The following is a 14,424-nucleotide window of genomic DNA, read 5'->3' on the forward strand; positions in this document are numbered from 1 at the left end:
CACCACTCCTCACTCTTCTCTGGCGAGCCCAGCCCCACTCTGCCCCAACCTGGCTCCAGTCCCACACAGAAAAATAAAATTATAATAATGTCTAGTCATTATCATTCTATTTGTATTTTTGCACTGCTCAAATAGAAGTTGGGCGACGCTCCTCCACCTTAGCAGAGGAGCCGCTACTGCCAACGTTTCCTAGCTATGTGAACCAATAGTAATGGACGAATAGCCATTTGCACAAGCACATGGGTTCTGTGTCTACGACATGCTAACCTGCTCAACCTATACTTCCTCTCCCTCACACCCTAACCTGCATCCTTTAACCCTTCATCCTCCATTTGCGCCAAATCCCTCTTGAATGTTTTTTGTTGTCACTGCAATGGCAGCATTAGATCTGAGAGAAGGACAAACTGTTTGTAACATGACTGTTTCTTTATTTTTTTACACACAGCATCCTTCATTCCTGTCTCTTTAACGGTAACTGCGAATAAAGGGGATAATGTCACTATTTCCTTCTGGAAGAAGAACCCTACCCAGGAAGATGCACTGATCTACAAGAATGGTCAGTGTTATGACAAAGATGCTCTCTGGGTTGGTTGCGCATCATTTGTGACAAAAGCATGGCAGTAGCGTGTCTCTTCAAGTCTTGTGTGATATAATTTTGTTTGCTTTGTACACAAACATTTCGATGTCTGTTATGCTATGCCACTGATAGGGGGCTGAAACCCATCGACGAGCTTACTTGCCTTTGCTTCTTATGAACATGCATTGCATTGATGTGTTACCTACTTGTACTTTGTTGTGTTAATTGGGGACTGGCAAGTTAGATGTCGCTGTACCCACCCTATGTATCCATAATGTTAACATGCAGCTGTATCTCCATAGAGTATTTGATTGTTCCTCTGTGCTTAATGCCTCCCTCCAGGCTCTTTTATCCATTCGGTTCCCAAACATGAAGTGCCCCAGCTGTTGGACGTCGTCACGTACAATGTCCAGCCAAAGGACACAGCCCTGTACACAGCCAAATACATTGGAGGGAACTACTTCAACTCAGCGGTCACGAGGCTGATAGTGAGAAGTAAGTGCTCTGCTAGACATGGCCGCTATACACCAGAACAGCAGCATCAAGATGGCTGCATACCCTGTGCACGAGTCATTAATAAGGATGCAGTGTTTGCTTAGTCTCTTCTGTTGTACTGTTATGATTTCTGCACTTACATTTTGCTGTGGTGCAGGCCTGTACTGGGAGATTCATGGGGAAGCCCCTTGGACAAGGGGAGATAAAGGAAAAGAGCTGAGAAAAGGGGGCCTTAGGAAGAACCCTAGGAGTAGTGGTGATGTAGAAGGTGGGGATCCAGAGCTACATCAAATGAATGCTAGCATTGGTACCTATGCAAAAACAAAAATAACAGTTGATGGACAGAATGCAGAACAATGTCATACATTCACCCCAGTACAGAGATCTGGGCCTAAATCCATCGTTTTTTTGCACTCCACACCACCCCAGTTCAGACATGGCGATATGCAAATCAGCCTTGACCCTGTGCCTCATGGGAACAGTCCAGCCCGAACTGCCAAGCCATGTCTTCCCTGGACTGGAATCAAGCATCCTAGGACCGGTTTCTGGCTATCAGCCGTCATCAGCCAGGATAGCTTGACTCCAGTGGTGTGGAGAGCACGGGACCCACGTCTGAGCATATCCGTCCCACTCGGGGTGACAAATGCAAAAACAACAGTTGATGGACAGAATGCAGAGTCCCATGCTCTCCACACCACTGGAGTCAAGCTATCCTGGCTGAAGACTTCTTCTTTGAACACATAATAACAGTACATTAATAGTAAAGTGGTAATAATCAAACTAAGTCAAGCTGTGTGGTGGAGTAGTACCGCAGTGTGTTATTGGAGCCCAAAGGTGTTGGTTGGTTTCAGTTGGTCTAATAATTTAATCTATTGTATTGTCCTTATGTTTTTTCTCATGGGCACATATTATTCAATGTCTAAACCCCTGCATACCATTGGGTATGTCCAGCTCCAAAATGTGGTATATAAGTGATTAAAGACACAGGGAATATAATTTGGACAAAGAACATAGTCTCAATGTGGTCTGTGATTGCGCTCTCATAAGACCCAAACAAACTGACCCACAAATATGTGGTTTCTAATAAATATTTTTGTCTGACCTTTGGTACCTTTGGCTGAGTAAATTTCCTCAGAGAAATTGTAACGTCTAGTCAAATAACAACATAATTGATATATGTATAATTTAAAGTTCCAAATCACGTCAAAAGGGTAAATAATTTTTTTTAACGCGGTCAAGTTACAAAGTAGGGAAAATGGTGTAAAATTAGGTGAAATTAACATCTCAAAAAATTTTATTAAGATTTTGAGGTCAGTTTGAATTCAAAATAGCATGCAAGCTGCGCCGTCTTACCTTCTGAACGGGTGTTGAGTTAAAAATGCATTAACTAAAAAATGCGGGATAAGGTGCTGGGTTGCTGGCTCGAAAAAGTCAAACTCTTGTTTTGAAAGGATTTGGGGGTATATTATCAACAACTAGCGATAATTTTTGTCTCTAACTTGTTTAGAGACAAAAATTATCGCCGCACATCGGCGATTTTTATCGCAGATAAACCTTGCTATTAGCAAGGTTTATCGCAAATGCGATAAAAAACGCCCGCAATGCATGAATATCGCTGAAAAGTCAGCAATATTCATGCATTATCGAGCAAATGCTCTTAGCCATGTTATCCACCTCCCATTGGATAACATGGCTAAGTACTGCTCAGGGCAGGTGTTAGCTTTTGGAGATATTCGCCCTTAGCGCAAATATCTCCAAAAGTTGGTAATAGGAGATAGCGATGTTAGCGACTGTTTCCAGTCGCTAACATCTTGGCACGCCCACTTTGCATATCATTAGTGATAAATATCACTGACATGCAAAGTGGGGCCCATGATGGTCGCTATCTCCTATTAGCTGTCGCTAACTGGTGTTAGCGACAGCTTGGTAATAGGGAGATAATTTTATCTCCGCTTTCTTGGCTTTTAAAGCCAAAAAAGCGGAGATAAAACCCCTTGATAATATACCCCTAAGTTAATTGGTAGGAAAGCTTAAACAGAATGCAGACTGAAGGTACTTTTTCTGGCCACAGGTCAAAGCTGATTCAGTGGATTTCGCTTGGCTTTAACGGCTGGCTGATGTTGTGGACTTTGTGGTACAAAAGTCAAGCACAGAGAAACTGAAAAATCTCATGTTCCAGTTGATGGTTTCTACAGAGTTAGTTCCACTAAATGAAGCCTGCTTGCGGGTGCCCCTGATCAGCTTCCCCTGGACACAGGCTTGCCTCAATCCTCATAACACTGAGGCTCGTCCGGGCAAGTTTTATTCAGCAGGACATAACCTTCCATCAGACAGCCTCGTCTCAGCTCCCCAACGCCCAGGCTTCTTGGAGCATCCAGTGTCTTGGAAGAGGTTTGCAAATTCACCTGTAGATCCCAAGGCAGAAACAAGTGCTCTGAAAACACGTGTTAGAAATATACCTTCAAGGCAGAGATTTCCTCGCTGATCCTTGGTGTCAGCAAAGAACTTATTGTAAGTGAAGCTTACAATAAGTCTTCTTTTATTCTTCAACTCCAAAAGGTTCTGTCATTTCACTTGCTCTAGTACATTGTCTTGAAGGTAGTTAGCTGTGGTATCAATCAATGGTAATCTAAAAGCTAATCATACTATGAGGTATAACCTCCCATACCTTCCCTCATTTCAGCAAAATGACAAAAGTATTGCTGTAGGATGCCTTTTGGCATCCACTCATTCAAAAACTTCAGTGCACATAAAACCTTGTCCATGCAGTTTTTTAGATGATGATACCTTGTTCATTCAGAGTTCTCCTCTATCTCCCAACTATACCTATGCCAATCCCTATACAGTTTCTTGAACCACAAAGACAAACTCCTCCTTATTCTAACAGTTGGCCTAGGCCTGGCATGGGAAAAAGGAAACAGCAAATCTTCTTTGACCTGTTTTTTTTTAAAAGAGAAAGGTGTTTCACTTGCAGATATGTCCCTGCCAATGAACCATTGTCCGATGTTTTGTGTGCACGCCCTTTGAAGTGGTGGCTTGAGAGCTGAGAAATTACCAAATGTGAATGGCTGAATGACAAAGATGATTTCCATTTTAGTTAAAATAGCGTTTTGAACAGAAATGTGGCTTATTTAACATATACTTAGAAAACACACTTCTACACATCATAGAAAACTTGCTTCAAAAGTAATCACATTAAATCAGTTTGTATGTGTGGAATAATGTGTAAATGCATACTGCATTGCCATCTGAGGGACGCACTCCTTGGCCGAATATAAGATGGAACATAAGATGATCTAAGACTCTATAATCACCACTCCAAAAATACTCTGGGCCCGATTCACAAAAGTAATCTGAGACAAAATCCTAACTTTACGACTCTCGGTATTCACAAAGTGCATTTAGGTGTAGTAAAGTTAGGATTTACTAAATTCAAAAAAATACAATTTATGTTCAATGAACTACAAGTTATGGTCACAGAAAAAGAACTTATGCCCAGTGAAATGGAAGTTAAGTTTACAGACATACGACTTAAGTTCAAATAGATATAAATTACGGTCTGATACATACAAGTTCATTTCATAGAGATAGAGTTTACGATCACTGAACTATAAGTTAAGTTCACGGAGATGCAAATTAAAGTGCTAATTTATATGTTGGTGGCAGGGATACTCTGTTGCAACAGCCGTCGAGTATCCTTACTGCCAATATAATTGTCTGCCTGCCCAATTTAAATGCAGATGGACCATAGGTTTAGTTATGGTGGTGACTGCTCCTTCATCGCCATAGCCAAACCTCTCCAATGGAGTAAGAGTTGTCAGAGAAGTGGCTATATGTCTGCCCACCAAATCAGGATGGGAAGATATACAGCTGTTTTTTTCTGTCCCCCACATGTTATGTGCAATTGGAAACAAGTTTAGTTTGCATAGATAAAACCTAAGTTCACTGAGTCATAAGCCAAGTTCACAGAGATAAAATGTACTTTAAATGAAAAAAGTGACGTTCAAAGAGCCTAAGTTCAATGAGCTACTAGAACGTCACTTAGTCAAAGATGCCATTCATTAATATATACACTAGGATCAAAAAGATACAACTTATTTACAAGTTATGTTCACAGAGAAAGAACTTAAACTCACTGAAATGGAGATTGTGGTCACAGAAATACTACTTGAGTCAAATTAGATAAATGTTAGGTTCTTAGATATACATGTCAATTTTATAGAGCTAGAACTTACCCTCATTGAATTACAAGTTAAGTTCACAGAGATACTAATTAAGTTTACAGATATAGAACTTATGTGTATTGTGATACGTGTTTAATTCACATATATAGAACCTACGTTCACTGAAATACACCGAACAAAAATTTACACTTAATAAAACTAGTGATGTGCATAGAGCCCAAGTTCAATGAGACAGAAGAAAGTCGCAGAGACACAGAGAGATTGCATTTATTGAGATATGCATTTGGTTCATAGCAATACAACTTAGGTTCATGGAGATACAATTTAAGTTCACAGAGATGCATCTAAAGTTCATAGAAATAGATTGTATTTGCTTTGAGATACCAGTTAAACTCCACGAACTCGAACTTAAGTTCACCAAGATACAAGCCAAATTCCGAGATACAGCATTTATATTAACCTAATGAAATTCATGTTACGTTAATATAAACTAAGCTTGCAAGATACAATTTAGCTTCACTGAAATAAAAGTTTTGGTATCAGCGATACAATTCATGATGTAAATTAAACATGTTGCAAGTCAAGCTGCTTTACGTTGACTCCTCTGAAGGAGCAGAATATGAGACAAGAGTCTGTCTTAAATTGGTTCATCAATCCAGATTTCATCGTTAACAAGCATTTGCAATACAACAGGTCTCGCATCTACGAGAGTTTGAGCTATTGGCATTGTAAATGACAATAGCTTAAATTCTCGCAAATGCAAGACCTATTAAATTGCAAATAATTGTTGTTTGTAAGCGCCCCATGCCACGTTTTTAAGTTAATAGAGGCCACGCCCCTTTCTTTCGATGGCCAGCATCTAAAGAAAGGGGCGCAACCGCCATTAAAGTGAAAGCACGGCATGGGTTGCTTTTACAAAAAATGCATTTGTTTGTCAAGTTGACAAACAAATGCTTTTTTTTTTGTAAAAGCAGCCCATGCCGCACTTTCACTTTAATAGCGGTCACAGACCTTTCTTTAGACGCGGCTCGTCTAAAGAAAGGGGCGTGGCCTTTATTAACGTGAAAGAGCAGCATGGGGCGCTTGAAAACAACAACAAAAAAGTTAATAAATATTTTAAATAAAACACGCAGCCGTGTTCAGTGCAGCAAATAAACCAAAGATGCAGATGCTACAGTGGTGTGCCGTGCTGTAAAAAAATAAATAAAGTGTTAGGAGAGATCGTGTCTAGCCTGCAACAACCAGTAGGTGAAAACAATATAAGAAAATTGTGCTCGGAGGCTGTAAATAACGCCTGCCGAGTACCAACACACATAAGTGGGCCAGTTCTTATGGGAGGTTACAAGATGAGACAAGGTGGTAATTAGGAGGGACTACTAAGCCTATTGACCAATGAAAAGCCACAGTTTACCAAAGGACAATGACACAAGCCAATGAAAAATATGGGCGGAGATTGAGCAGCGCTTCAAGTCCATATCTGACTACAGCATGCCTCACAGAGCAGCACATGCACTGCCCAGGCTTGACCAAAAAATACACACCTTGGCAGCCACTGACAGTCCTGCGAAAAAATAAGGTGAAGCCCAGAGCTCATTGAACTATTGATGTAGATTAGTTCAAAGTCAAAGTCAAAGTCAAAGAATTTTTATTTGCTTTGGTACTCAGCTGAGGACCACAAATTTGAAAACAATTTACAAAAAATAAGCATACACATCAATATAGTATTAAAAAAGATTTTAAAAATTTGTAAAAATTATAACAAACCCATTCGTCTGTCGGTTGTTTACATAATAATAATAAGCTGTTTACTGTAGTAATGTTGCATTTCTGATATATCGGCTCAAGATATCTTATCCGTGCTTTAACTACACTTGCGTGAGGACAAACAAATAAGATGTGCACAATATCTTGATCACCACCTAGACAGAGGTTACAAATAGGGGAGTCTCCTGGTGACCATTTAAATGTAAAAGCGGAAACAGGTAGAATGCCTAAGCGCAACATAGTTATAGATCTTCTTGCACCGTGTGTAAGACAAAGCCCCAGATATGGCCGTAGTTGCTTATATTCCAGTGACTCTATGTAAATTTTATATGTAGATAACTTGCTACAATGCATAAAGTCAAGATCGTAACTTAATCTTGGAGTAAAGCATTTCAAAAAAAGTTTTAACTGGGATTTTGACCAGGTTAACAGAATATCTTTAGTAAGGTTCGCTATTTTAAATGCTTCAGACATATTCTTGGAAAAGTTAAGTTGTCGGAAATCTGTTTTAAATATCTCAGTCTTCAACAAGAATCTCAGTGTTCCTTCCTTTGCATGCAAGATGTTGTAGGCCCATCGGATGACATTTGCCACAGCTGTGGCATACGAGCTTGTTAATGCAAATTCCAGTCTGAGGGCCTGTACAGATGTTGATGTAGAAACCTTAAGTATTCTTTTCAAGATGTTTCCTTCGGTTATGTCCATGAAAGACCATTGTTTTGTTGGTAAGTGTTCAGTTGCATAAGACAGAACCGAGGGTATTTTTACTTTGTACACTTTGAGCAGTGAGGAGAAATGCCTATTTCCTGTGGCAGTATACAATCTAGAGAGTGCCCCAGCATGGATCTCAGATTTTTTCTTTAGATTTTTTATTTGTTTAAGATTTTGTAAGTTCTTTGTAAAGGTCCTCCCAAGGTAAGTATATTCATCTACTTCCTCTACTCTTATCCCGTCAAGGTTCCAGCGATATTTAGCACTTTTTTTCCGGCCAGAGAACGCTACCACTTTTGTTTTCGTTAAGTTAGGGATTAAAAAGTGGTCCTTCGAGTAAACATTTAAGGAATCCAATACATTTTGGAGGCCAAAAGGTGTGAGGTCTAACATAACTATATCATCAGCGTATAGCAGCGCATGTATGCTGTGAGAAGCAACCTTTGGAGGCAGGCTAGTGCATTGTTGCAGGTGAGATGGTAAATCGCTCAGATATAGTGAAAATAGAATTGGTGCAAGCAGGCATCCTTGCTTGAGACCGTTCAGAGTATTAATTGGTTTCGTCAGACCTTTTTCACTTCCCATTTGTACCTGGGACCAGGTGTTCGTATGTAACATGATTATAAGTTGCAGTAAATTTTCAGAGATCCCCAGTTTTCTCAATTTTTTCCATAAGGTTGGCCTATCAACGCGATCAAACGCGGTGGAATAGTCTATAAATGCAGCATACACTGGTTGTGATTTCCGCCCAATGTATTTGTCAAGTATAGTCTGAAGAATTGAGATGTTATCTATTACTGAGTGATTTGGACGAAAACCGGCTTGATACATCGGTATTATTCCCTGCGAGAAGCACCAGTCTTTTAATCTATCCAGTACCTCCGCAGCGAAGATTTTGCCTGTCGCGTCCATTAGTGCATTTTGGCGGTAGTTACTAGCAACGTTATGATTCCCTTTTTTGTATATGGGGATTATAGTACTTCCCTGCCATGATTTTGGTATTCTCCTGGTACAAAAAATAAAATTAAACAGTGATGTTAACATCTGACTCCATTCCTTAGGATTTGACTGCAAAACTTTGATCGGTATCAGATCAGGGCCTGACGCAGAAGTATTCCTGGCTTTTCTAATATGTGTTTCGATAGAAAATGCGGTACTTTTTTCTATTGGTGATGATTTATTGTCCGAGAAGATTTCAGCAGCATTACTGTCGACTTCGGTTGAGTTTGCTTTATATAGGTCAGTTAGATAGGCTTCCCAATCCTGGGGTGGTACTGGTATGGCATATAATTTCTTATTAGTCCCAGTTATTTTGCCTATCAAAGACCAATATTTTCTTTGGTTGTATTGTTTTGCCGCCTCGTGAATATCCACCCAATTTTTGTCCTGTAGCCTTCTTTTTTTTTTATTCTTATCTCTTCTATGTTGGTTCTTTTAAGATTTGTCATGATACATTCGAAATTTATTATTTGATCTTCCGAATGTATATTGGTTAAAATATTATTTTGTAGAATCTTTCCATTTATATACTTCAGGGTCCCAGAATTCCAAAAGATGCGCCTCTGCTTATTATTAATTTCAATATTCCCATTTAGGTGCATAGTTGGATTCAGCGGAGAAGATTTTAGCGACCATCCAGTATTTAGGCATAGAAACGCGTGGTCGCTGTCTTCTGTAAAATTAATTTTCAGGTGATGGAATGTGTCCGCTATCTCTATGCTGCATATTAGGTAATCGATGATTGAAGGGGAACCGTTTCCTCGCCTTGTGAAAGATGCCGGTCTATCACCCTCTACGTAACCATTCAAGATTGACCCATTTATGCTTGGGAGTGATGCTAATAACATTTTCCCTCTTTTGTCGGAGACTTTTCCTTTTGGAAATATCGGAATAGGTATGTCTAATGTTTCGTCTTCGTATGTTTTTGCCCATTTGCCAATCTCAGCATTAGAAATTTTCCCATTCACATCGCCCACGATCAAAAACGGAGTGTTTTGGTCGGTCTTCAATTAACTTAGACATTGAATCAATAGTTTCTAAGAAAATGGCATCCTGAGGGGTGCCTGGAGGAATGTACATGTTAAAAAACAGAAGGGCCTTTTTGGGGTCAGAAGTATTTGTTTTTAATATAACCTTGATGCACTGAAAATTGTCAGATTTAGAGTTGATTATTTCTTGAGACCATTGATATTCCTCGCTTAAGAGAATAGCCAGACCACCCTTGGCATGTCCTCTACTTGTTGCTATAGCCGGGATATCATAGACGTAATAACCCTTCTGTTTGAATGGTTTTGTAGCCCATGTTTCCTGTATGGCTAGAATATCAGGGTTGTTTTTTAGTACTATGTTCATTTTATTGGTGGTTTTTCCGGCTAAATTCCACGAGGTAATCTTTAAATTACTGTTAAACAGTGCAATACGATCGATGTACTTGTTTGTTACTGTTTAAGGCCTCGGATACCCAAGCCCAAGATTCTGTTGTTTTTCTGACCTCTTTCTCTTCGTGATATTGGCTCCATACATTCCTTTGTCCGTTATTTACCTGAATTTTCAAAATATCCTTCCTAGAGCTAATTCGTCCCAAATCAACATGATCAAAGATGTTTGTAGACCAGTTGTTTGATGTGGTATTCGTGATAATATTTTGGGAGCCAGTCAATTTAGTTGTATACTTCTTTGATGGTAATATTTCTATGACATCATAGCCATGTTTATGTAATATCTCTTTTTTCCTTATGATGATCCCAGGAACAACAGATGACCAAAAGGCTACTTTCGCGATTTTACGATTTTCTTTTATAGGAAATGTTACTAAATCTATTTCTTTACTAGTGATGGATTGTAGCGTATAGATTTGCTGCAGTAGATTGATTATCCTTCCTCGATTTAAAGGTAGATCATCAGTTGGGAAAAGTTCTTCAAACTGTAGATGTTTAGTCATAGATTGGTCACCACCAAAGGATAACATCATATCAGTCCCGCTTTCTTTATTTGTTTGATCAGTACTACTTTTTGTTCTGGAGGGTATATATTCAGGAGCTTTATGATTCAATTGTTTTATGGGTAGTTTGTTTTTTATTTCATTTAGTTCCTCTACCGAAGATTGTTTAGTTGTTGCTTTGTCAGAAAGACCTTCCTCATTATTGTGATCAATGGTTGCATTTTTAAATCTGATCTTTCTCGATTTCTTTTTATTAATTCTTCTTAGTGGTTTCCTACTAAGAAGAATTAATTCAAGATGTCCTGCTTCTGGAAGAGCTAAATATGCTATGAGGATGAAGAATATTCATGGCCACTGGAATTATGAGGTCTTTAGCCGTCTCTTTTCCACATAATGCATTTGCAGCATAATTTGGCAATTAACAAAAAGAAGATGCTTCTTACTCAAACAAATCTAAAGTTACTAAAAACAATGACACCTAGTACTATACAATGGCAAACCATTTGAAAAAGTTAACTGGTCAGCGTTTAGTTGCTGAATGCTGCTTCTATGTGCTTAACTAACTGAGCTGAAACGTTTGCCCAGACGATATTAATTTCTGTTAAAATGACGAAATAGTGAAATAATATTGCCACAGTATTTGCCACATTATGTTGCATCATTTGCCCTTTATTGTTGCATAATTTAGTCTACCATGCCAACATACTTTGGTCCTACATTGAAGGATAATTCCAGTGGCCCTTGAGATAGAGCTACTTAATGGAGATGCTGGCACTCTTCGCCATGTCAACTCGGCTTGCTCATTTTCCGCCCAAGGTGATCAAGCACCTAATTTTGTCACTCTGGAGATTCTGATCATTTTGATGTGACTGTCATTTTACCCAAAGACAAGTGTGGTTGATAGCAGTTTATGTTTCACTTCTGCTACTCTATTTGATGTACGCTGATATTTTTAAAACACAACAAATACATGTAAAGCCACTATGTGCTTTTGACCCTGCAAGTATTTTTTATGTTAAACAGCCCATCAAGGTCTCATACATCTGAGCTTCCTACATACCATCTGGAAATTAGTAAGAGATCTGGGTGCATAATATGATCTTGTGCGCAAAAGTCCACAGCCACAGAAGGGAGCTATGTGACAGTTTCTGTATGAAATTTTACTCACACGGACTAACTTGATGATTGAGCAAGTTGGCACATGCACTGAAACATGCAACAGTGGTTGCCACTCTGCGTGTTTTGAGCACCAACCCGCAGAGGTAGTGAGTTAGAGCATTCGGTGTAGGCAATGAGACTTTATGCAGAAAGTGTCACATAACACCCTTCTCTGTCCTGCACACTAGTGCTCAAGATGTTGACCGGCCCCCATTCCCTTCAGTGCACTTCCAAACAGAAATGGATTTATGACTGTTTTAAGGAATGTTGCCCACAGGTAAGACCATCAGGTTTTGCGGCTCACAAATTGTGATTTTCAGCAACTTGTATTTTGTTCTCAGACACTGTTTGCGATTCCCAAATTAGTCCCAAAGGGCCTGCCTCATTAATATTCATGAGGCAGGTCGCAATTTGTGACTCATTGGGAATGGCTGGCACTCACAGAGTTGGTGGCCTGCTGGGGTCAGCAGGCCACCATATCTGTGACGGCTTCCAACACTTTGTGGAAAGCACACAGAAATCGCTGACAGTTTCTGCGGCACTGCCTTATCAAATAACGTTATCATACTAAATAATGCATTGCTAGAAGATGCCACCAGCACTCGGCGTACAAATTCCTCAACTTAAATGCAAGAATTTCTTCTTTTGAACTGTTTTGACTCTCGGATCAGGGGGTTTGGGATCTTTACATGAAACTTCCTGCCCTGAAGATGGTCTCATAGATTTACTTCAGAAGAGACCAAAACGTCAACTCCCTAACCCATTTTCCTTTTAGTCTCTGTTAAGATTGAATCTAGGAAATGTTGTTCCTATGTCTAGGACAGTCTCCAAACTGTACACTATTGAAAATGGGTTATTATGCTTTTATATAACTAGCAAGACCTAACTGTGAAGAGTTTTTCAGTTCTGTTATCAATGCCGTTGCAGCACCATTTTTGATTTGAACCCCTAATAAAACCATCATTCTATGAGTGAAATATGATGAATTAAGAAATGCACCCAGTTGCATTAATTGATTTCTCTTCTTTTGAAAAAAAATAATAATACGGACCATTGTTCTTTGAATTGGTTTCTTGATGTCATGATTGGACAGCTTGTGAGTAATTAGAGAATTCTACCTAAATATACCTACAAATACATCCCCTGGAGACATTATTACCTGACACTCATTCTCCTAAGCCCGCAAGAGTATACTGGGTCGCCCATTTCTATATAAATATTTTTTTAAATAAAGCTGTTATTTTTTAAAATGCAGACTGTGTTCTTCAAAGGAAAATGGGATGCATTTCACAAAATACAAATGAAAAGTTTTCTTTACATTTTGCTACAGTGGTAAGTGGTCTGTGGGACCACTACCTGCTCAGAAAAAATGGTGGTGCCCCAAATCACAAAGGAGAAGGGGACCCCTTCCTGTTTGCAAATGGCTTACCACCAATTTGAAATTGGTGGTAATCTGCAAATGTTTTGCAAATGCATTCCCGGTAGCAAAAAATGTATACGTACCAGTGCGACTCGCTATTCGGAAGGGACGCCCTTCACATGGCCCTTCTTAATAGTGTCTCTCAAACCCTATTTTGTGTGTCGGTAATAGGTTACTGACTTGCAAAATAGGGTAAACACAGGAAAATGCATCTTACCAGTCGCAAACGGCCTAATGGGCCGTTTGTGACTGGTAAAATGTGTCACACATCTGTGCCACTGTCTCTACAATTCATTCACACCATGGCCTCAATTAAAAGGCAACCATCTACCTTTGAATTACTGCTACAGGGCTTTCTAACCTTCCTAATTTCTATATAAGGTATTGGACCCATATTTACATAGAACTCAGCACTGAGTGAAATATCACAGTGCTGTGTTGCGCAAATGAAGATAATCAGTACAGCCTACAAAGCGCTGCACACCAATGATGTCACCTGCAGTGGCAGTTTAGCGAGATGCTAAGCGGTGCACTACAGTGTCTTGTATGGAGCTTGTATTCGAGGTACAGTCTTGAACACAAGCTCCCATGTGATGACACTCAGCAACGGGTAAACTGCTTACAGTAAGTAATTTTGCATAAATTACACGTTACACGCTGTACTATCAGCACCTGTTTTGATTTGACATATGGACTTCATACAAAGCCTATTCATATCGTTCTCATTTACTTGATTGGATTTGCATCAAATTCCACTAGCTAATTGTACTGGCTCCTCCTCCTGTGCACCCCTTATCATATATTAGCAGGTGAATTGGTCATACATAATGAAAAGCAATTTGGTACTATGACACATGAGAGTGCGGCTCAAAGCAGCTTTTGTGTGCAAAAGTTGATCTCGGCTGCCATTTGCAACACTTTGGTGCTACACTATAGTGAATTTGGGCCTGGGTGTGTTGCAGATACAAAACATTGAAGTGAACAACAACCAAGAGACCTGCAAGCCCATATAGAGCCAGATGTAAGAAGCGTTTTACCGGTTACTAATGGCCCAAGCAGTAAAATGCATTTTGCCATGTACAGAAGGCAAAATGTGACTCAGTAACTTGCTGCCGAATCGCATTTTGCTTTTGTGATTCGGTATTAGGAAGGGGTGTGTTTACGGCATCCCTTC

General features: G+C 39.5%; 1 protein-coding gene across 1 annotated transcript in view; it reads left to right on the forward strand.

Moving 5' to 3' along the window:
- Positions 1-14,424, forward strand: part of TEK (TEK receptor tyrosine kinase) — a 668,093-nt gene that overhangs the window by 220,840 nt on the left and 432,829 nt on the right. Inside the window, exons 3-4 of the mRNA XM_078676713.1 lie at positions 446-556; positions 920-1,072. Coding sequence (XP_078532839.1) covers positions 446-556; positions 920-1,072 — 264 coding nt within the window. The remainder of the gene's footprint in view (positions 1-445; positions 557-919; positions 1,073-14,424) is intronic.

Source organism: Lissotriton helveticus, chromosome 2_1, assembly GCF_964261635.1.
Source record: "Lissotriton helveticus chromosome 2_1, aLisHel1.1, whole genome shotgun sequence".
NCBI lineage: Eukaryota > Metazoa > Chordata > Amphibia > Caudata > Salamandridae > Lissotriton > Lissotriton helveticus.